Source organism: Amblyomma mixtum, chromosome 3, assembly GCF_055824585.1.
Source record: "Amblyomma mixtum isolate Tamu chromosome 3, ASM5582458v1, whole genome shotgun sequence".
NCBI classification, from domain to species: domain Eukaryota; kingdom Metazoa; phylum Arthropoda; class Arachnida; order Ixodida; family Ixodidae; genus Amblyomma; species Amblyomma mixtum.
Genome location: NC_143014.1, coordinates 171,049,846 through 171,074,738, shown reverse-complemented (window position 1 = coordinate 171,074,738; position 24,893 = coordinate 171,049,846). Strand labels below are relative to the sequence as shown.

The following is a 24,893-nucleotide window of genomic DNA, read 5'->3' as shown; positions in this document are numbered from 1 at the left end:
GAGTGCCCCGTAATGGTGCGCATTTTTAGCCAGGCTGAGTGGGAGGATGCATTGGAACTTTCAGTTAAGATGCTATGATTCAAGTTTGCTCCAGCACACAGCAAAGCTTTTAGGTGCAATAATCTAGAGGCATCTGTCTGTCACACGAGCATTTCAGGTAGCTTTTTTGAAATTTATATCGCTTGCTGTATATTTCACAAATGAAATTTTTTTGCTGTCCCCATTGAGTTTGTTTGGCCGCCGCGGTGGCTCAGTGGCTATGGTGCTCGGCTGCTGACCCGAAAGACGCGGGTTCGATCCCGGCCGCGGCGGCTGGAATTTCTTTGGAGGAGAAATTCTAGAGGCCCGTGTACTGTGCGATGTCAGTGCACGTTAAAGAACCCCAGGTGGTCGAAATTTCCGGAGCCCTTCACTACGGCGTCTCTCATAGCCTCAGTCGCTTTGGGACGTTAAACCCCATAAACTAAACTAAACTAAACTAACCATTGAGTTTGATTATAGTTACAATGGCTTAACTGCAAATCATTTCAGTCGTAAAAAAAACCATGTGTGTAAGTGTTTTGCCTGCTGAGCAACTATCGTAATGCCTTTTGATTATAGGCCTCATTTCTTTTTGTTCTGCAGTGTACTATGCCTCTGGCACAAGTATAATCAAATTCCCAGAGAATGGTCTGCTGATTCGGAGAACGCTCACCAATCAAGGTTTGAGTGGTGTTTGCCTCTCTTGCTTACCTTGCTCTTCTTATAATGGATAAACTCTGTAAGTGTGTAGAACTGTAAATTTGTAGAGCTGTGCAAGGTTGCTTATGGAAGGAAATGGTGTGCTTGTGTTTTACTGCTCTGGAGTTAAGTTGTACATTCTGCTGCAGTCAATAACGTCATATATTATGGGTGTAATTGATTTTATTTGACTAATGGGCACATGAAGTGATTCTGGACAGGTATACAAGTGGTAAATCTGTGAAGGTTGCTTTTGAAAACATATGGAACTGACCTTGTGTAATGTTTCTGTTTTATACCTGTTACCTGTATAGATGTAAAATCTCAGTGTATGTACAGCTGCCCACAAAATTTTGAGGGATGTGTCGGTTCGGGGACAAGTTTGCTCTAGTAGTGCCTTGCAACCCATCCGCTTATAGTACTTGCAGGTTGACAAAATACTTGTGTGGCTATGCCAAAGTAATTTTTTTCCGCATGCCCACATGACGCAAACATTCACTACCAGCTGTATATGCATGTGTGCTTCTGTATACTGAAGCTGTGTACCAAGTGCCTTTGTCAGCTGCTGATGCGTATGCATAGTAATCAGCATAAGGGCAAGCTAAAGCTGGTAGCCATCTTCTGAGGCAAGCTCATTAAGCATCTGGTATAGTATCTTACAGAGTGCCTTACATTGACAATAGAATAGTGCTGATGCTGAAATTGTGTTGGCACATTCCATTTGATGTATTGGAACAAAAATTGACTTCAAAAGTGCCTCTGTCTCTTTGAACATTTCCTGAACTGGGGAGCTACATTGTATTGGTGCATTCTTGGTACCTCATTCTGAGGTGGAAACCTGGCCTCTTTTCTCCATGAAACTTATTTGTCTCATTGAACACTGTTATTGCTCCTGAAATGCACAAAATACTGTTCCTTTAATGGGGACTTGACACAAGTGCTCAACTCTCATTGCCACGGGAAAAGTGATTGTTGGGTCTGAGGCATAATTTTTTCCTGCAAAATATGTGAGGTGTAAGAAGGCAAAATTTGCATGAAAATGATGGCAATAGAATGTGGTTTTGAAGGCATTTATTTCAACACAATTACTTTGTGTGAATATTGCGCGAAAAATTGGCAAACACACAAAAATCTTGAAAATTTAGAAAGAAAATTGTATTGACACAACAATATGTTCTGAACATTGTAGCGCTGGCAGACGAGGGATGAAGGAAGGACAAGACACATAGGGCGCTGAACTTAGCAACTTGCCTGACCATAATCAGTGACTCCGGGGCAGACTGTCTAGGTTCAGTGGCAAACTTGGGGTTGTGCTGAAGCAGGCGCTGGATTTCCTCGGGGCAGTCGCTGACACCTCCTATCAGATGAACTCGGTTGCAGGTGGCCACCTGTCCTTTTGGCATTAGCGTCCGTAGACAGCGAAGCGCGTGCTACCAGAGGAACTCGGTGGTGTTGTCGATGATGCGAGAGAATTCCCACCATCTTTTCCCTGACATGGCTGCTGGGGGGGAAGCGAGCAGAAGTCAGAGATTTTGGCGGTGCAGGCTTGTTTGGTACTGCCATTCCGACCTCAGTATCTTGCAAAGTCGCAGCCCGTGGCCCGCCGAAGGTTGAATACCACCAAGCAGGCCCAGAACATCGGGGGGGGGGGGGGGGGGGGGGGGGGGGGGGGGGCGGCAGGCAACAACTGATGCCAGATTCAGAACCCTAGATTCCTAGCCTTGCATGCTGCTGTTGAAATGAGGGTCGCTGAACGGCACGGATCAACACAGAGTGAAGAATTGCTGCGATTATGCAGGATAGTGAGATCGGAATGGCATCCCGTGTGAATATAAAAAAACTGCCCAATTTTTTTTATTTGCTCTGAGCTACACATTGGTCAGTAGTGACAAAAGCTCGATGCATTTCATCATCAATGCCAAGAGAGCGTTTCTTTTCATTGCAGGGTGCACTGGAGAGAGTGTAAACTATAATAAAATATGACGAACAGTTCTGAAAGAAAAGAATAGTCTGCACCTAACGACATATTAGTAATAATTTGCTGAAATGTGGTCACGTGGTGAGATACAACAATGATGGCAAAGTTTCACTGCATGATGGCGTTTTAGCTTGTTTTATGCGATTTTCAGTTTGCAGATAGAAATTATAAGCCCTCCTTTCTTTGATACTGCTGTGCTCGAATCTTGCAATATGAGTCAAGATCTTTTCATTTAAAAGCGTACGTTGTTGGGCTAGTCGGTCAATCATGGTGAATACAAGGGGGGGTACTGCGCACAAAAAGACAAGGACAAGAAGATAACACAACAAGCGCAGACTCGCGACTAACTTTATTTGAAAACACGACACTCCTTTTATAGTTTCAAAACTGTCACATCACACACATGATGAAACCAAAAACCTGTCTTCATTGTGATACAGTTTGATAGAAGGGTCACTTACGCAATCTTTATCCTTCTGTTTGATGCAAAACGCCTCCGCCAACTCACGCGCCACCTGGTCACGGCTCCTCCTCAAAACTTTTGTATCTGTCAGCAAAGGCATGAATGAGCGCTTAAGAGAACACCAGCTTTCCATGAAATCAGGGACAGGGTCGAATTTACCCCTGCATTGTGGCGCATGCCCGGATGCTACGCGCAATAACCCTTGCCTGCCTTTGCTGACAGATACAAAAGTTTTGAGGAGGAGCCGTGACCAGGTGGCGCGTGAGTTGGCGGAGGCGTTTTGCATCAAACAGAAGGATAAAGATTGCGTAAGTGACCCTTCTATCAAACTGTATCACAATGAAGACAGGTTTTTGGTTTCATCATGTGTGTGATGTGACAGTTTTGAAACTATAAAAGGAGTGTCGTGTTTTCAAATAAAGTTAGTCGCGAGTCTGCGCTTGTTGTGTTATCTTCTTGTCCTTGTCTTTTTGTGCGCAGTACCCCCCCTTGTATTCACCATCTTTTCATTTCCACCGTAGTCTAAAGACATGTTTTAGTCAGTTTTCAGTCCCTTGAAATTGAGTTAATGCCAATAACTACCTGCTAAATTTTGTGTTGAAAAATCCAGTTCTTATGTGTAGCTCTGCATAAACTGTCTGGGTTTGCCTGTTTAGTTATCTTAGAACAGAGCGTTCCAGGCATTTGTGAAATGCTGAAGGTATGTCCAACAAGTGGATGATTAAGTGCTGTTTTTCGTTTCATTCCAGGCCAAGAAGTATTGGAGAAAAAAGCAGAGCGTGTGGAAGGGGTGCCTATTCTTGGTTTGGTGCAGACTGGCAGTTCCAAGTCCTCTGGACGCATTGCCATCTATGGGGACTCTAACTGTATTGACACTACCCACATCCAGAAAGGTTCTAAATTCTTCCTTATTTTGCATTGACTTTGCTGTCACCAGGCACTCATGAGGAATTTTTAATGCGAAAGCATTATATGTCGCATTAGCATGAAACCCATCCGCTGCCGTCTATGGCACGAAATTTGGATGATGCAGTACGCCGGTGTACGATGTCACAGCACATGTAAGCGGACATGTATAGTCATGAATGGCGAAATGTAACATGAAAGTCATGACTTAGTCTACGATGTCACAGCACATGTAAGCGAACATGTATAGTCATGAATGGTGAAATGTAACATACTGTTATCCATGAAAGTCATGACTTAGTCAACGATGTCACATCACATGTAAGCGAACATGTATAGTCATGAATGGTGAAATGTAACATACTGTTACCTATGAAAGTCATGACTTAGTCAACGATGTCACAACACATGTAAGCGAACATGTATAGTCATGAATGGTGAAATGTAACATACTGTTATCTATGAAAGTCATGACTCAGTCATTCTGCGACCTATCATGACTCGGCACTTTACAAGTAACATAATGTATGGTGTCTATAGAGTTTGTACAAATTATGCATAACCATGCCTCATAGTCATAGTCATGACTCAGAACTTTAATGCTTTCGCATTCTCACACAAGCTGTCTCAAGTGACTCTGCCGAATTTTTATGAGTATCTTGAAACTACTACTAAATTTTGATGAGAGGTTTAGAGGTATATGTGAATATAAATTTTTGATTGCGGAGTAAATACAAATGATAAAAATTAGTCGGAAATCAAATCAAATGTTTTCTAATAATTTGGAATATCAGTGCAAGTAGTTCAAACTAAAGACTGAAGCTTTTCCAGAACACAACAATGAAAAAAAAAAACGAGATATTACAAACAAATGTCGTCTTCGCTATTATCATCATAATTTAATATAGCTGCAAGGCCTGGAATCAAATAAGGGAGGGGAATCATGTAGTAGGGTAGAGAGCTAGGCCAGTTGGTGCATAGTTCTAACGAAAAAAAACAATGGAAGGACACAGACACAGAGAGGGACACAGGACGACGCTGGACGTGGAACAGTTGCAAGTCCAGTGTCGTCCTGTGTCCTTCCGCTGGTTTTTTTTCATTAGAATCATGTAGTAGTAAGTAGTAATAAATTTAACTTTGTAGACTTTTCCTTGTTTACGATTGTTTGCGATGCCTTGTTTACAATTCCTTGCATAATTGCATTCTGTGAAAAAAATTCTGATTGTATCACAGTTTGTCTTAGTGCTCACATGAAAATGGAACTGAATGTTATCATGAAGCATTGTAGGGTGGCCGTGATACTTCCTTACTGGAGGAGTGACATCAGCCAGCACCTCCTCTATTTTTATAATGCCAGCAGCATCGCTCGCTTCACAACGGGAGTGTTTCAGACACCTCGGTTCAGTTAGTTGCCGCGATGTGGTGCTGCCCAGATGGTTTGACTGCTTATGCCATGCTTGCATCTGAGTGCGCACTGATGGCTTTCCGTAACTGCTCTCTCCCACTCCTAAATCATGCATCTGTTGGATTCTTCCCTCTTAACCCTTTTTGTTTAGCTGTCTCTCCTTCCGCGGCACGGCGCTTTTTCCGTCGCGTTCACAAAGCCACGTCGGCAAGCAAAGGGTTGCAGAGGGCACGAGTAGAGTGCAATGCTGAGCGCCGAACACTTGCTGGCTGTTCGTGTAGCAAAATCGCACCTACCAAATGCACTGCAGCATCCTCCTCGCATTCCTTCGTTACTCTTTGCTTGCCGACGCAGCGTGCACAAAGCTGTGTGGGCAAGCAAAGAGTAATGGAGGATGTAAGTACTGTGCAATGCTGAGCGCATTTGAAGCACTTTGTGTTTCTGATTAATAATTCACAATAAGGGTAAATACTGATAAAATTACCGGTAACAGTAACAGACCTTTCAGCGCCTGCAGCAGCAGTACCAAGCATGGCTTGCTGTATAACAGGCTATTACTTGACAGGCAGCCAGATGAACATCAGGGATGCAGAGCGCTACCTCGCAAACAAAGAGAGAATGTAAGAAAAATGTGACCTCGCCAGCTTTTTGCCGTGTGGTGCTACTCAGGTGGTACTCTCCCCCACACACGAGCAGGCGCGAAGGCTAGCCGACAGAGAACAGTAGGAAAGGAGGATAGGAGAGGGCCTGGGCCTTGGGCAGTTGGATCGGCTGTACCTGGCGGGCATTGTAAAAATAGAGGAGGCGCTGCATTAGCGATCGATTATCGGAGAGGCAAGTCACTAGACATTGCTGGCAGAACACAGCAAGATTGCTCGCAAAACGAGCACTACAACAGCAACCTTTAACTGCAACATGAGTGAGACTGTCCATTCTGCGCTCCCTCGCAACGCCTGAAAACAAAGTGCCGGTTTTAAAATGCTGCCCCAAAAGCAGCGTTCACAACAACACATAGTCCGCCTAGCCCTCACATATCGGTTTCACCTGTCTCCAAGCCCCATCAGGGGCCCAAACACTGTCGCAAACTTAAGGCATAAGAACGAAACCACACCATTGATGCCTTAGCACGCGGGCCATGCTCTACACATTGTGGTTGCGCTGGCTAGTTTCAAGTCCAATGTTTCTGTCATACGCTTTTTTCTTGTTCCCTGTTGCCTAAGGTCCGCAGTTTCTAAACCTAACTAATGAAAATTGAGAACGATCAAAACGATCGCTGTGAAACAGCTGTAGCAGTGCACGCGGGCTGGAACTTCGCCCCTTCTGCCAGGCCGCTTTCATGCACGCTGCATCTCTAAAACGAGGATGGCTGCCAGTAAGGTTCGCATCCAGTAGTTGACTGCATCATGGCACAGCGCACTGGCATGCCATGTGGCGTTGCACTTCGTTTTCCAGCCCGTGAGCACACAGCTGCCGCGCTGCGACGGCTCTTGATGGCCATCGCCGCACTAAGACAGCAGTCCGTCTGTGTCAAGGTTGTGTGGTTCTACCCTTTAGATAACATTTTAAAAATTACTAAATTTATTCTTTTTTCAACATTAATTTTGTTTTGAAACATAGTTACTAGGCATGGCAAAAGATGACGCGCAGTGGTCCATCTTTGTGCGTCTTTGTATAAGTGGTGCGCGTTGTATAAGACGCGCTGATGAAAAATCTGAATAAAAGAACACGGCTTATACACCAGAAAGAAACAGTAGCCATCAGCGCATAATCGGTTGACGTCATGGTTGTGGAAATGTTTTAGGTCAGCTAGAAGTGGTTTCTACTTGCCGTCTTCACACTGTTACTTGAAGCACTAAACCTTGTTTGTGATGTATGCTTCCCAAGCACCGTAATAGTGCTTCTCATGATTGAAATGTATCAGTTCCATACACAAGACATGCTTTGTTAAGCAGCCAACCATTCTCCAGCTTTGCATCAATGAAATCACGTGGCAAGGATGTAAAAGATACATTGAAAGGGCAGAGCGGCAGAGTCATAGCTGCTTGTCGTTTCACTGGAGCTAGCATTTTCTCAGTGGCAGAGCACATTGTTTGCTAGCCAGCACTGTTTCATCGAGTGAAAAGGAATGAGAAGGAACCTTTGCAAACATCATGGGGTACCTAGAAACATACATATTTTATGCTTGAATTTGAAGTTTTAAGACCCTTGTGGTGATTTAAAAATAATATTAAACATTTATTTAGCAACCTCTGCATTCCAAAGCACATTGGATTTACTGGTTTGGGAGTACCTAGTTGAATAAATTATTTAGTAGGCCTTAATATGAACTTTAGGTAGCGTTGGGGAAGAGTGGGCATTTAAGATACTGCAGTCTAGTTTGGTGCACAACCACAAAAACCAATTTAAATAAACTCCTGGTTTTACAGAAAAAAATCATCCGTTACATATCAAATATTGAGCCCATGGAAACTACAAAGGGTGCATTTGAATCATTCAATATCATAAGTGTAGACAAGTTGTATGAATTTCGCCTATTATAGTCAATCTACTTTTCCTCCCCCGAAGTTACTAACCTTCTAACGTCCTTGGCATCCTTAGAGCGACGAAATATTAGCATGCAAACAAGAAATGTGATGCGTGGGCAGTTCCTCATTTTTGTACATTTTATAAATATCAGTCACTTACCCATAACCTCCCTACAATACTAAACAAATATAGACACACAGTGGGCTTGAACAAAAAACAATTACATTCCTATTTTGTGCAGTTGTGATCCATTAATTTTTGTTTGTTGTTTCCGCGTATGTGCTTTTCAGTTGTTTTATTTTGGTTTCAGTTTATTACTGGTTGCTTTATGTGATTGACATCATTATTACTTGTCACAGTAACTGTTTTATTATTACCCTATTACTGTCTACCTATGTACTATTCACATATTATGTTTCTATTCTTTACGCTGCTGCCTTGTAATGGTCTCTTGGGCCTCGTCAAGCTTTTGTGTAGCTTTTAGCCCAAGAGACCATCCAGTTGTCTTCTGGAAAATAAAGATGTATTGTAAATAGTGCGGGCTGGTATTTACTGCATCTTCTTGGGTTAGCACTGCATGCAGGCGATGAGAATGTGGTTTTAGGCAAGTAAAGACACGCCTTGGTTTTAAAGTTCAATTCAGAAGAAAAATTACTGCTTAGAAGTTGCATAAGTGTGCGTGTTAATTAGCTAATCACATATAAGCTGAGAACCTGGAGATTTCCCAAAGGTGACAGGCATCGTGCTCTGAATAAGCTGCTGTCTCAGTGCTCTGTGAATTTTGTATTTTCACTGCTAGCCCCAGTCTGTTTTCGTATTTTGAAGTGCTTGTATTTAAATGCTTGCCGCAGTTTTTTGGACATTGTAGATGTAGAATGATGTTTCTGTTTACTCCTGCACAGATTGCTACTGGCTGTTGCATGCATTGGTCCAATACTCAACAACGGGTCTGATTGCGCCTTTTTTTGAAACCACCAATGCTGCTACACTTCCCAGTGATCCCTTGCTTCCGAAACGAATGGAAGGTACGGTCTTTTGTCTTGCATAATAATCCAAAAGCATTAAAAATACCTGCATTACTGCTTCCTAAGCTTCAAAAGAGTTTTGTTTGCATAAAAGGAAGCTGACTAAAAGTGACCTAGTAATAATGTAGAACAGTGATTGATGAAGACTGCGTTAGAGCATGCTAAGAAGGGCTTGCACACCAAATAGATGGATTTATAATAATGCTGGTGTAATTGTTATTTGATTAAGATTTTTTTCTAGTTATGTGTATTAGGCTAGGCACCAAATCAGTTGCAAGTGAATTCACATACCAGACTGCTGCTGCCTTATCTGAGCTCTAAGTTTGCATGAGATTGTTATGCCGCGATGTGCATTTACACTTCGCAGTTCTCAGTGGCGGTAGCAGTAGCAGCAGGGAACAAACATTATGCAATCCCATTGCAGTGCCAACTTTTTATTTTTCTTTATGTATGGGAAGAGGGTCATTCTTTGTCTATATATGTCATATGATTGCAAAAGCCGTTTTTGTTTTTCTTGACAGTGCAAAGTTAAGCACAGTTACTATTTTGTGCTAAATTGCATCAAGCAGGCTTTTTCCTATTTCTAGCCAGTCCATATATAATGAACTAGCAGTGCTGCTGCTGAAGTTCTCTCAAAGTATATGAGGGTGTGCTAAAGAAAAAAAAAAGCATGAATGGGAACTTTCTCGGGAGTATGTGCGCAAATGTGGGGAGTGCATGCACAATGAGTAACTTTGAAGACTTACAGAGCAGGGGTCGAAACCCCAGCACCGCTGTCACATATAGTTTGTTGGTACGCAGCGAACCAAGGTAGAGGTGTGCAGTTGTGCCATTAGGAAAATTGTGAATTTTAAACTCATGCAGCATTTTAACCTCAAATGGAGGGTGTAATTAAAGAAATTGCTGAGTGAACACATGAAGCTGTTGCAGGAAGTCTATGGCGATAATGTGGTGTCATGTGTGTGTGTATTTGTTTCACACAAATGCTGCACTGCAGTATCCAAGGACGTTGAAGATGATAGAAGGTCAGGTGTCCCTGTTACTGCAACAATGAAAGAAAATATTGTGAAAATTAATGACATGGACTGTAACGATCACCTGATTAGCATTTGAATGGTAGCAGGCATAGTAGACATAATTTAAAATCACACCGAGAAATTTCACACACCCACTTGAACGTGCACAAACTGTGGTGAGCAAAACTGAATGCGAAGACAGGCCTTTATTAGTGATAATGCATGGCTTTTTCAGTACAATTCCTGGACAGATTGGGTGTTTGTTTTTTTTCCCCACTTCATACACGAAACTTAGCTCCTTGCAATTTTTAATATGTTCCTGAAGGTGAAAACTGCAGTGAAGACGACTTATTTTTGTCTGTGGAAGAACTAATACAGAAAATTGTGCTGCAGAAAAATGTGTACAATATTTTCTAACTGCCTTGTGGCTTTATTTCAGTGTGCATATCATATACTTTCTTTATGTAAAATGAACTGTTTGTTTTTTCTTCCTAGTATCTTCTTGCTAGCGTTGATGGTAGCATCTTGCTGCGTTATAAGATTGTTCCTTGCTGTTTATTTGTAATGTCTTAAATATTACTTTTATGCTCGTAGTCATGAAATGGGATGCCTTTCCTCTCATTACAGCAGCCTAAGGAAATTGTACTCTTCTCACACTTATGTATTCCTTTGGCTTGGTAAATTTTAAAGGATGAAAGGCAGGAAAAGGTTGCAGAGCTAAAGAAGCTTTGTTTATGTTTCTCAGGAAATCGATTGTACCGGTACTCCAAGGTCTTCCAGAACCATCCTGGGGCACCAGAACTGCGGGCATTGCCTCCGTGCCAAACACTGAACTGGGCAGTGCCTCAGCCTCTCAATGAATCTGCACCCAGGTGATGACCCTGTAGCAGTGATTTTTCAGTATTTTCTCTTGTTTTTGTTAGCTGATCTGGCATCTAGTAACCTAAGTAAACCTGCGTATTTTAAGATTGCAATGTTGTAATGAAGGCTGTAATTACTGCTGGCACAAAGGGTTGATTAAAATGTACAACATTGACGGTTCCATTTTTAAGCCAATAGCAGACACCCCTAAAATGCACTGCTCATGTGGATTGAATGATGTGATGCTATTCCTGTGGCCTGCAGAGCTATGCTTTCACCTTTGTTGGCATTGTTGTAACTGGTCTCAAGGTTGAAAGATCATTAAAGAGAGCAGAATGTCTGATTTGCACAGCTTGTCTTGCTGTCCACGGAGAAGTAGTAAAGTGCTCAGTGTGGACAGCGTTAAGGTCTAAGGTCGATGAAAATGTTTTCAAAAAGCGAAGAATCTGTATGTCATGCAGTATTCCTGACTCAAGTTTCCTTATAGTCAGTGTACTGGTTGAAACACAGTTTCAGTCTTTGGTTGCTAGGAGAGAGAAGTTGCAAGGCATTGCTTTTCAGTGTTGACAAAGACGTGGTAATAACGTTCAGGTATTGCATAGTTAGGCCACAATATGCACCTATCCTGTAGCTTTGCTGGCTCTTGAATTTAGATTTTTGGAATGTTTAATATGAAGGTTTGCAGGGTATTTTGTAAGGCTAGATATACCAACAGCTTCATCATGAAGGCACAGTGTTTATTCCTCTATAAAGGAAATTATCGGTCAATCATTTAAATTTTGGATTGATAAACGGCAGCTAGTGGCTCGCATTCTCTCTCAATAGGATGCAGGGAAAAGGTTATGACCATTTGTGAACCAATGTCTGGCAGAACAGCTTGAATGAAACATTGGTTTTAGGCCTAGTTTATGTCTGGCCTTCTACTGATGTACTCTGGAGTATTACTTTTTTGTACCTTGGCTAAGCAAGAAAAAAAAACTAAAAAATAAAAAGGCAAGAAAATATAGTCTAGGTTTAAGGACAAGTGAAATCAGGTCAACAAGGCTGACGACTGGGTGAGTTGGTACTGAATCATCTTATAACCAGCCAAAAGACGCAACGCAGCTAGGAGAAGAAGAACACGAAACAAGGCTGGACTAGCAGCTGTAATTTTAATGAAAGGAAGAGGCAAAGGAAAACTCTCACAAAGATGTGCGAGCAGATATTCACTGACAGATGGCTAAGAGCCCTGTACCAACATTGGTACTGTTCTAAGAGAGAAAATATAAGCATTATTGTCTCTCTTTTGGTTTCATCATAGGCAGACTTCTAGGCTTCAGACTTCTACATCTATAGTAACCTATCTCTTGTGGGCTGCATTCATCTTCCTTGTCCATCATAAGTTCCACCTCAACCATGCAGGCTTCTGTCAAACATCTAATTTCATCTATAACCAGCCAAAAGACGCAACACGGCTAGGAGAAAAGAACACAAGACAAGGCTGGACTAGCAACTAATTTTAATGAAAGGAAGAGGCAAAAGGAAACTCTCACAAAGATGTGCGTGCACGCATCTCTGTGTGTGTTTTCTTTTGCCTCTTCCTTTCATTAAAATTGCAGTTGCTAGTCCAGCCTTGTCTCGTGTTCTTCTCCTAGCCGTGTTGCGTCTTTTGGCTGGTTATAGATGAAATTAGATGTTTGACAGAAGCCTGCATGGTTGAGGTGGAACTTATGATGGACAAGGAAGATGAATGCAGCCCACAAGGGATAGGTTAGTGTAGATGTAGAAGTCTGAAGCCTAGAAGTATGAGAGACGCCGTAGTGGGGGGCTCCGGAAATTTCAAACCCCAGGTGGTCGAAATTTCTGGAGCCCTCCACTACGGCGTCTCTCATAGCCTGAGTCGCTTTGGGACGTTAAACCCCATAAACCAACCAACCAACCTAGAAGTCTGCCTATGATGAAACAAAAAGAGAGACAACAATGCTTATATTTTCTCTCTTAGAACAGTACCAATGTTGGTACAGGGCTCTTAGCCATCTGTCAGTGAATATTCTGCTTGGAAATGTTCGAATGTAGACATGCTAGGCTAAGGAATAAGGACATGTTGGGGTATCGCTTGTCTATTTTGTTTGTATGGATTCTTTGGTTTGAGTGTTCGCACTCTTAAGTGGGGAGAATGGCAGCCTTGTTGCAGTAATATAGATCTGTGCGGCACTGGTTGAGCTGAAGGTGATTTAAGTTCATTAGTACAAATGCAGTGATTGGTTCCTTTGTGGTGCATTGCAGCATCCTGTGGAAGTCTCAGAAGCTACTTTCAGTTGAGCCACTGCCCCTGGGAGCTGGTGCGGGAGGCGTGGTTGACGTGGCTGATGAGCTGGCCTTCCCGGCCCTGAAACAGCGCTGGGGTGGCTGGGCTCTGCAGCCGGACGAGGATGACAGCAGACAGGCTGTGAGCGCCTCTGAGTATTTCTCTCCTGTGCGCCTGGCCCTGGAGCAGCGGCGCACAGTGCTTGGCTTTGGGGCACTCATGGCTGCAGTCTTTGGCTGGCTGCTGTACCACCGATGCTGCCACAGAGCAGCCACTCGCAGAGCACAGGGCCGCAAGGGTCGTGCACGCCGGCGAATCCTTTCACTGCCCATTAGCAAGTTGCTTCGGGGGGTGTGATTAGTAACCTTGTGGCAGATGTTCTGCCCATATTGGTGCTCTAAAGTCTTTTGTTGCTGTATATATATCCATTCCCTTCCGTGCGTTGCTGCACTTATTGCTAGAGGGAACTTGAAACCGGTGTTTTGAGCGCTTGCAAGCAACAGTAAACTGGAATAGGGTGTTGCATCTATACTGAAGCAGGCAGGTAAATCTTGGCTGTACTTATTAGCTGAGCCCAAATCAATGCACTCAGTATTAAGAAAGCTTTTGCATTTCTCTTTCTCTCTTTTTTTAATTCCTCTTTGCAACATTTGTGTCCTCTTGAGTGAATATGGGCACTAACCAAAAGTTAGATCTTGAAGGGCACTCTCTAAATGTCTTCATTAATCAATTTCACCTGCATGAATGAAACCAGTGTTCTTTAGCAAATGATTAGCAGTTCTGGAGAACATAGAAAATCCATACTGACTTCACTGTCTGTAACTTCAAGAAGCATTCAGTGTTTATGAACATTGATGCTGTAGCAAGCCTTTACTTTTGATGTTGCTTATTGTACCTAAGCTGTAGTTTTATTACAGTTCACTGTGAAAGCATTTTACTGTGTACATGATTTCTGATTTCCCTGCTTTTTGTGATATAATGTGCAAAGCTGCATTAGTTCCTTTCTTAGTTCTGCTGTTAATTTCAAGTTTATTTTCATATCCCATCTTTTGTTATTATTGCAATGTTTTGAATCCTACGAAGGCCTGTATAAGTTGGTTTGGCCATCTATCCTTTGTAAATTTGCTAAACAGCTTTATGTCTAAACTGAGGTGGTTTAAAGGAAACCTTAAGGTTTTCTTCTAACCCAAATCAATGGACACTAGGCTGATGAACAGCTTAATGTAAACTAAGCCAAATCGCTGAAAACAGTAAGTCTTTGTTCTGAGCCTGATCAACTCTATGATTTTGGTCATTACCATTTTGTTATCAGTGTCTTAAATGTGTGTTTTATATAAGGCATTATAAGGTCACTTGTGATTGCACTGGCACCTGGTGGGTGTTTTAGGAGAAAGCTTAGTAACAGCTTGGACAAATAAAATCATTTATTGCTATTTAGAAAGGTCATAGTGAAAGAGAATTTTATGTACTATGTGGGACATGAAGTGGAACAAGAGTCTGATGAGGAAAAGAAATACAAGAACTGCCAGTAAATTACTACTGTGCTGTTGACCGGATGAGGCATAAAACAATGAGACTAAGGTTCTGTAGGCTCATTTCATTCATTTTTAGAGACCCATCAGCTGCATTGTACAAACGATGAAGCTGCATTCTTATTACAGTGGCTGCTCTGAGCAAACAGCGGCTATTGTTTGTTTAAGAAATCAAATACAGTGTCCCACATAGCTAGAGCTGAGATTTTCAAAACTGATTCATTTGTGTCATTATCAGGCTAACTTACCACTGCTCGGAGCCACCTTGCACAAGCGGCAGTATCTCATATAATTAATTTGTAAAGACAACTTTTTAAGCTGTGAACTACAAAGCATGATGATTCACCATTCATGGTACAATACTCACAGAATAGCAGCTTTGTTATGAGGAGTTTTTTCCGCACTCTGAACAGAACAGGAAATTTCAAGTTGTTTGCAGCTCTTGAATCCATTTTAAATGGCCTGTACCAAGCAGTGCTTACTTTTTGCTGTTGCCATGGTCCACTAAGGTGGCATAGCTGCAATTGGTATTTGTGCATGCAAGCAGCCTGAGTCTACTTTGTCTATGGTCTCTCAAACTATCCACACCACAGAAGAAACTCCTTTTCAAAAGTTCTGCAGTTTGGAGCTTCTTTTGGTGCTCTACAACTTTTATTTAAAACTTATTTTTTTTTTGTATCTTGTGTGTTTTAGAAACTGGTAGCTTAGTCTTGACTAATTAGGGAACACTACTCCTAGTCACTCTGGGCAGCTGCTTAAGTGGCTGCTTCAGTTTCATAGCAGCTGAATGCGCTAGCCTTTTTTCCATACTTTGGCTCAAATTAGAGGTAAGCTTCCATAATGTGACCCTATTAACTCAGAAATGCAGGTAACTCGGACTGTCGTTATACTACTAACTAAAGCTTATGGAAGGTTGTGCCGATGTAAACCTGTCAATTCAGATGCAGTTGGGCTCACACTGGTCAATTTGAACAAGCTCTCATCGGTGGCTGTGTCGAGATTGATCAGCAAGGCATGCAGTCATTTAAATAGCCCTCCTTTAGCCAGAATCGCGTGGTACACTGTTTCCCATGCAGCTCTGATGTGCATGTAATGACTGGCACCCATGCAAGTCTGAGGTGCAAGAAGCTCGTTAATTAAGACACAGCTGGGCTCACACACAGTGTACACAAATGTGCATGCAGTACTGTGAAACTGTAATAAATTGTCATTACTGCACAGTTTTTATCTCAAAAGCAGACAGCTGTCGTGCACGTTTCCACTAATTAATTTCATATGATGTGACCTATTTGGAGGCCATGCAGTGGCTCGATTTTTTTAGAATTTGGACATATTTTTTTGGCCCCTTGAAGTCCAAATTAATTAGGTTTTTCTGCATGTGGGAAATTGTGCATACACAAACTCTAGGACACATGCCAATATGCTTTGGCACTGCAAGGCTTGGCAATCTGTTTCATTGGAAGATCAACATGCAGCCTGCATATTTTAGTAGCACTACTCATACAACAGGTACTGTAGCGCAAAGGAAAGATGAGACATGTACAAAGGCCTACACGACAAGCTCTTGTTGCCTTTCTGCGTGTCACGTCTTTTTTTGTGCTATAGTACCCATCATGAACCATTACCAACACGCACAATTTTCCACCCCACTCATTAGGCCAGATTTGTCATATACTACACGGACAAAAGAGAACATATATGTAGTGTGTAGTTTACAGTTGTTAGAAGCAGATTGAAATTAGAAAAAGAGTAGTGGCAGTAAGGTCTATCATTGGAAGGTTCCATCATTGTCCCACTTTGAGGTGGACAGTAAATTTCTAACCATCTTCATGTTGTGGATGCAAGATATTTTATTTATCAAGAAATACCATAGTTGCTAGCGTAATGAACCCACCCCCCACTTTTGTCGTTGAGAATTTACTTCTTTTCAACCTCACATAAACGACGCGCACCTGACCTTCAGGGCAGGCGCTCAGCATTTTTGTATTACCTCGCCATGAATGATTGGTGCCATCGACTACATATTACAAAATCGACGGATCACGCTGTGATACAACAAACAGCTTTTGAAAAGAATGATGCCAAACACCGATGACATGAACACGGGTGACGCGGGGGGGACAACTTGTTGACTGTACGCTTTTGTTGATTGGCAGCAGGCGGCGACGGCAAGCAGACGTATGGTATGAAATTTAGACTTACAAAAAAAAAAAAACTGGCAAATTTTTTTTTTGCCCCCATGTAATAAACCCTTCCCACAAATTGATGCCACCTTTTCTGGGAAAAAAGGAGGTTCCTTACACGGGTAAATATGGTGTAGCCACTGCCATTAATTGTCTGCTTATCAGGATATTCTGTGCTTTTTTTAAAGCAGAGGGTCACGAGGCTGTGGGTTTGGAGACCTTCGAAGACACATAGCTCATTATAATTTTTTTTTTAATATTGTGTGCATACTAGCGTATTATTTTATTCTGCTGAAATGTTTGCCACTGACATTACTTTGAAACCTGAATAGATCCTGCCATACTTGTATTTTTCCGTCAGCATGCCCGAATAAAAAAACCAACACATGCCTTTATGAAACCACTTCCACCTTCCTTCTGAAGATAACTCTTTGCCAAATTCAGAGAAGTATGCTTGATGCAAAGGTGGCTATATGGTGGTTCCTACAGTGGCTTACAGTAGTTAGATTGCACTGTAAAGCTACTCTTTTCTTTAACCATCCAGGGATTTGCGCAAAAAAACCTACTTTGCAGTGCTTGAATTTTACATCTCAGTAAAGGTATTTGGACACAAATACAATAAATGGGAGCTGTCGGAAAACGGTCTGTAATGTGTGATGGGTAGTAAAGACATGTTCAGTGCACAGATTACCTCTCGGAAATTGGCTGCTTTTAGATAGTGATTTGTTAAAAGGGTCTGCAAAGGTCTGCTTTTGAGGAAACATTTTCAAAAGTAAATTATGCGCTGTTGTTAGAAACATACCTTTTATCACAGCGGTAAATGTGTGCAGCTTGCATCAACTTGTCTCAGCACATAAAAAGTTCATTACGGTGGTGACACTTAGTTGTGCCTGCTGGGCTTGAAATAGCTTCTGGGGAGATGAGAAGTGGTGAGCAGGCATCCACTTGTCAGGACATGCTCGTTGAAAAGCTGGTCTGAGCCAAAAAGATGGAAGAGTTCCACTATTGCACTACATCATTCACATGCTGCAGGCAAGTGTGACGGGAGCTGGGCTGGGCTTCCCATCATCATTTGCCATGCGCAGTGGAAAGGCACTTTCTGAAGTCAGTTACATGTTACACCTTTCGCAATCCTTTGACAGCATGGATTGTATTATTACCTGAAAGGATCAGAAGTGCAATGCCTCATGCGGTAACAACTTACTGTGGAAGGTGATGGCAGTAACCTTGTGCTGGTGCAGTGTATTGGTCCTCCTAGTGGAAGGCTCCAGAAAGAATGCTACTGTGTCCTGATGTGGATTGTTGTGTAGTGAATGAGTGGTGCCACTTTCATTCAGATGCTATGGGGCAGAACTTAATTTTTGCAGGTTTTCTATATCTTCATCACACCTGACAGTAGATCCCTGCAAACTGTTACTAAAACAAATGCTATCGGCACACAGCACTGTTGTGAACTCATGCAGAACGAGTGTTGGTTGCGTGTGTAAATTAGTGGATACTGAAGGATTTCAGAACCGTTAGTTCCAACCATCCTGCTTTGTTATCCGGTTTGGTTGTTACATAGTACTAGACACATTCTGACTGAAGTTTGGAAGGAAGAGAAGATAAAGCTTATGCTGGTTTACATTAGTGGCATGACCCTTTTAGTTGAATGAAGGTCTAAGTTGTTTTGATAATGTTCGCAGTGGTGCTTCATCTGCTTTTGACCAAGCAATTCGCCTACGGCGTGCTGTCATATTTGCAAATATCATGCTGATGAAAATTAAATGACTCAGTTTTTACTATTGCCATGCTGACATCACCGCTGTGGGTTGTCTTTTGGACTGTCTCTTATTTTTAGTATTTTTAACCCCAGTCACATCTTCATTCTTCTGCACATTTACATCTTTCACTATGCTTCCTTGCATTTCTTGGTGTGAAAAGTACCTTGCTGCATGTAGCTTGTGTGGAAAATTGGGTAGGTCTTTCAGAAGCTGGGGTCAAAAGAATGCAGGAAGCTTGAAAAATAAAACTATTGTCCATACACCTGCTCTTAAATGCCTGCTTTAGGCCATCACATTTATTGTCCCTTGATGTTTATTTTAGAGGTTGACCTTGAGGGTATTTTAAGGTTAGGGTTACTGGAAAAAGAGCTTGTCATTAAGTTAAAGTTTGGGTTACTGGAAAAAGATTTTATCATAAAGTTTGGTCTCTGGGTGCTGGTAGTTAATGTTGTTATTGGTCATGCTTTGTTTAAATGATATGAAATGCAATTTTTTGGGGACTCTTGTAGCTCATTTAATGCGAAAGGTTCTGGTACTTTGCCAACAAAATTGTTCTTTAAGTTGCAGCTGTTTGTTGCTGTATATTTCACTATCTACCTCTGTGCTGACTTGAATTTAAGTAGTAGCTTTGCAATTTCAGGATTGCATCTCTTACCGTTTATTTGTTTATAGGTACAGGCTCAACCATAATACGGAGCACAATTCAGTGCTCTGCCATCTTCGCACATTTATTGGAGAAAAAGAAGTTTTGCTGCATTTACATGCAAGCACTTAGTACTTGTATAATTATGAATGAAAAACCTCATTTTTGCTTGGCTAAACATGAGATGAATTTGGTTGCTGAAGCATGCTCTGTATTGTTTCAGCCGTACCTATATATTCATGTGATATTTACTGATAGCTTAATTAGCTGCATAGCCAGGCAGAAGTTGTGTTTATCACCCCACTGTTTTGTGAACATAACCACCCACCCATGCTATATTATGTTACCTGTATATGAGAGCTGGGTGTATGTGCTGTTACTGTTGGTCAGCTGTAACAAAGTACACTGAAGTGCCTTCCTCGCAACTGCCTCACTTGAAGACTTGGACTATGATGGTCTTCATGTCTGTGTAGTGTGCCTGTAATCTCTCTAAAACTTTACCAAGGCGAGGCACCAACTAGAAGTTGTGGTGGCTTGTGCTTAGCCCCCATGCTTTCTGTTGATAGCAGCTATCTACTGTCTTCACCTTGGTGACTGGGATGCTTCCTGATTAACCCCTTCTGGAAGACTAACAAGACTCTCTCAGTAATGGAGTGACCTGATGCCACACTGGGCCCGACAACTCTGTCATGTCTTCTGCAGGTGGTTTCAGAAGACAGTGTGGCAAAAGACGTTGAGCCACTTTTGAGGAAAGGTGGTGCTGTGGTGCGTGACCCGGTTGAACATGCTGAAAATGGCCATCGCCGAATTGACTGGTCTACTGTGCCTCAGACTTTCCGGCGCATCTCTGATCAACACCAAGCAGGACACTTTGCACCTGATATGGCCATTGATGACTCCGTAAATCATGTTCATGTTGAGGTTCATGTCAGTGTGAACTTGCATCAACCACATGTGGAACTGTGACTGCGTGGTTATTTAAAAATGTGTATTTATGTTAACAGTATAATGTGTGCATTCTTTGAGACAAGTTTGTGTGTCTGGCAGTGGCCCACTTTGACAGAAAATAAAAGCTATTCCTTTTTTTATGCACATTGTTTGGCTTTTTCGTTGAGCTCTCATTAGCTCTATGTTGGCAAGTCTTGCCACTAGCTGTGTTAGCTCTCTAGCTATATCAGCAGTGCGGCACCTAATTAATAAGGACCTCTTGAGTTAGCTGACGATGGCATTGAAAATTCAGAGTCATTGTGTAGCACTTCGGAAAGGTGAAAATCCGCAGTGTGCACAAAAAGGACTGTTCAAAGGACAAAACAGTTCAAGGATAAGAATAAAGGGTGCACCATGACTGAGCAGAACTTTTTGTTGGGTTAATTGGTCCATAGGTTTTTTCTAAAGGCAGACTGCTCAAACTTTCAACTAGCAATAGTTTTTTTTAATATTTGCACCTGTCTTGTCTGCTTCATCTTCCAGTGTTTTTATTTTATGCTTGTGCAGTTCGTCTTCAGAAAGAAGCTCACCATGACGCTCTTCATTTACAGTCTTGAACAAGCTCAAGCTGCTACCTTGACCCATTCTGGAACGCAGAAAGCACTAACCTAGTGTACGGGCAGAGTGTCTTAGTTTTGTTCCATGAGCACAGCCATCTACAACTATGAAGGTCACCATGCCACCTAATGCACAGTACTGCAGCCAGTTTACAAAACAGCAAATATGTTTTGCAACCTTGTTTGATGTGTATGAATCTGTTACTGTCGCAGCAACTGAATGCAGAAATTAGATCATTTTGTTAAAACACAAAATTTACGAAATTTCTTACACTGTGCCTCTGCTCTATTTAAGGCATGAGTTGTCAACAACTCGAAGGCCACACGAGATGCAAGTTGCATCACTCTGCACAGGAGATATTGCTGCAGTGGTGCAGCTTGGGTGGGGCAGGCTGCTTGTGAACCATGAGAGCTCTTAGGTTCTTATCTTTTGCAAAAGTGCATAATTAAAGGAGAAGAACACCACATCTTAGGTTGCATGTTTTCTTTTGCAATGATGCGTAAAACATAGTATGCATGGATCACCACGCGGTATTTGCCTACGACTGCTGAATAATTTATAATTAAATCTCATCTCTCTCCTGTTTCTGTTTCAAGAGCAGAGTGTTGGCTGTGACAAAGGTCAGTAAAGGTCATGTGAAGCATGGAAAAGACTGATATAACCACTGATTTGTCATTTTGATTCACTGTAATGCTGAAGCCAGTTTCTGTTTCAAGAGCCATAATCGATTGAAAGAGCAGCAATTATATTGCAGTTTTCTTCATGCCTTGCATGAACTGTACTGACCTTAGACGTCATAGCCAGCGCTTGGCTGTTGAAACCAAAACTGACACTATTTAGCGGCTGTATACTAATACCAAGTGGTGATTCATGATAGTAATGCCTTGCGCATAACTGCAAAGAAGAAAACCAACCAAAATTTGGTGTCTATACTACTCCTTTAAGCCTTCTGGGATAGCTAGTATTGATTGGGCCTACCTACATCGTCCTGATGTAAATAAAGACTGCTTGACTTGACTTGACCCTGTGGTGGCATTGTATACTTTCATTATTCTCGCTGGCTTACTGTTAATGTGGCTCATTAAGCACTCTGCCCTGAAGTGGTTACTGATCTCTTGGAACGTAATTTACTAGCAGCTCTCACTTTACTGGTTCACTTTGCAAGTTGCTCTTTTGTGCTATCTGGAACAGTAGCATGCGCTGTTGAAAAAATTATTGTGCTATCTTGAGTGGCATTTAGCCCTGTGGGTAATCGGTGATGGTTCATGTATATTTTCAAGCTTGTTGCTTGGCCACCTTTGGCAGAGAGATGTAATAATAAAAAATGAAACGTTATGGTTTATGGCACCAAAGTTTGTGCTGCTTTGGCCTATGTAACATGTTATACAGAGTGTTGCACCTAAGACTTTACACAATTTTTAAAAATCGGCCTTTTGAATTTAAAGAGCGCTTTTTTTGGCATAGCATTGTCAGCGGTGTGGTACATGGGAATGCAGCTAAGACGAGCTAACTACCAGGCTAATTAACTAATATTGAATAGTTAACTTTTTAACTATTACTGTTAGGCTCCTTAATGTTACTCTTAGGCGTGTAGCCCACAGAAAGTAATATCCCTATCAGTTTTAAAATTTTAGGAAACACGGTTTCAGTGCTATGGCCCAAAAAATTTTGGCTACATCATGCCAAAATATTGCGCTTTTGAGAAGCTTGCAGGCAAAGCAACCTCTCCAGTGCACGTAACTCGTCAAAATAGCCGAAATTTGTTGTGCCACAGCGCCAAGGGTAACCGTGTTTACGAAATTCTAAAAAGTGATATGAGTATTATTTATGGTGTGCTACACGCCTCTCAATACTTAAGGAGCCTAACAGTGATAATTAGCAAGTAAACTATTCAATATAAGTTAACCAGCCTGCTAGTTGGCACATCCTATCTGTATTCTGATATAGTACACCTGCGACAACGTTGTGCCGAAAAGTGCGGTCTTCTAACTCAAAAAGCCTATTTTTAAAAATTGTGTAAATTCTTAGGTGAAACACCCTGTATATTTAAGTTAATTTAAAGACGTGAATATTTTGTATTAAAATATTGTGCACATATAGTCTGCCTGTTGTGTTTTACATTCTTCAATGCCATTCTAACTCCTAAATTATGATGCTGGCTCCTCACCTTTCAGGAATAGATTCGCTCACTCATTGCTTAAAGGCCAACTACAATGAAATTTTACTTTGGCTAGAATGCACTGTCATGACCGGGATGTAAACCAGCCAAAAGAAATACTTTGGCACAAAATTTTCTTTGCAAGCAGTGACTGCTAACAGTTCAATGTTTTTGACCTTAGTCCAGCAGATCCGACCCCTTCCTTTTAGGTTTGGTTATTTATTGCGCTCACAAGAATGGCCACAGGTCCCTTACAATCCTACATAATGCATAGTTAACCTGTTAATGCCCAGCATTCCTCAGGATCAACAGCTCAAATATTTTTTTTTCTCGCATACTACACCAGTTATAATCTTTCTGTTGCCATCAGTTGTAAGAGAAGGCGTTTTGAACTTCATAACATGAAAAAATATAGACTCCTCCTTTAACTTTTTCAGTAAAAATACCCACTGATTACAGCCAGTTGACAAGCCGTTGCATACTGACAAGGCTAGGCGATGAGCAATATCTAGCATGATGTCGTAATATTGTACAGTCACAAAAATCTTATTTCAGTCAGTTCAGAATAGAAGCTGAACATGCATCTTCATAGCCTAGCAATGGTTTATGAAAGTTAAAAAAGGGAAAAAAAGTAAGTCCTCAAGAGAAACCCATAAGTGTGCTGTAGCAAATAAAGCCAATTTTTTTCTGAGACCGCATTTCTTTTCTTACGCACTATAAATTATTCCCAGAGCTTCAAGTTGCTTGAACAACTGCAGACACAATTTTGTGCAACAAAGGGTTAAGGAGGTGCAAAAGCTACAAAGAAAAAAGACAAAGACTGAGGCAAATGAGTGTGCATCTATTTTCGCTCTCTTCACACTTAACTCTGCGTTTTATTGTGTACAAAACTTCCATTATGCATAAATTTGTTAATCTAAGGATAAAATAAATGACATGAAAATTCTACATGACCTGGGCTTACATCACACATTGAATGAAGTAAAGAGTCAACCTCAAAGTAAAAAACTGCGATATGCAATGATACTGTTGCAGCAGAAAAGTTGGAAAAAGTTGCATATACAGTAGACTAAGATGGAATAATGGTAAACTGGCTGTTATCAGCTCACCAGATGCCAAACTTCACAGTAGTGCCCAAAATAAAAGGTTGTAGAAAACCATATAAGCACTGCTGGGAAACGAAGAATGAGTATTCAGGTGAGCAGTTATTTGCAGGGAAACATTTATTAGGCATTGTTAACAATAAACGTATTAAAAAATACAGTACAGTGTTTGCAGAACACCACTCTGTTCTCATTTTAGCCTTCTGTACAACAATAAATGCCCCTTTTCTTCTGCCACACAGGAGGGCACAAACTCGTTGCATGATGAGTTGCACGTAACGCATTATAAGCAATTGGTTACTTTTAATAAATTTCATTTTCTATGAATTTTGTAATGCATTGATTACTTTTTGCGGGGGGGGGGTAATGTTCCCAGTAATCCAGTTATTTTTTTCAGTAATAAATTACTCGTAATCACTTACCCTCTAATCAAAAAACAAGCGGTAACCTTTGGTATAACTTCGAGAATTTGAATTTGGTAGCAAACAGTAGTGCTAGCGCGGAATATTCCTTCATGATAAAAAGAAAACAGTTTAGCTGCTGATAAGGTGCATGCGCAAGGACACCTGGACATGCTCTGCAGTTCACATTTTTTTACGACGACACAATAGAATTTCAAGTTTAGTGAGCTCAAGCTTTGTCTCCTCTGAGTGTGAGCAACAGCAAAGCGCAGAGCTTTGCTTAACTATGAACAGGTGTGCAAGGCCTTGGTAAGTTACAACTCCACCCTTCCCTGCAGCACGTACACCGAGAAAGTCTTCAGTGTCATGCTGATATTT

The 24,893-nt window shown here is 41.5% G+C and overlaps 1 protein-coding gene across 2 annotated transcripts in view; it reads left to right on the top strand.

The window, feature by feature from the left end:
* S1P (membrane-bound transcription factor site-1 protease) overlaps positions 1–20,396 on the top strand; it is a 56,307-nt gene extending 35,911 nt beyond the window's left edge. Inside the window, exons 21-26 of one of the 2 annotated variants that reach the window (XM_089581920.1) lie at positions 625–702; positions 3,911–4,054; positions 8,901–9,023; positions 10,785–10,911; positions 13,166–13,328; positions 20,011–20,396. In XM_089581920.1, coding sequence (XP_089438046.1) covers positions 625–702; positions 3,911–4,054; positions 8,901–9,023; positions 10,785–10,911; positions 13,166–13,328; positions 20,011–20,274 — 899 coding nt within the window. In that variant the 3' untranslated portion in view covers positions 20,275–20,396. Of the gene's footprint in view, positions 1–624; positions 703–3,910; positions 4,055–8,900; positions 9,024–10,784; positions 10,912–13,165; positions 17,294–20,010 lie in introns of those variants that run through there. The other variant, XM_089581919.1, reaches the window with a different exon arrangement.
* Positions 20,397–24,893: the final 4,497 nt, after the last annotated feature.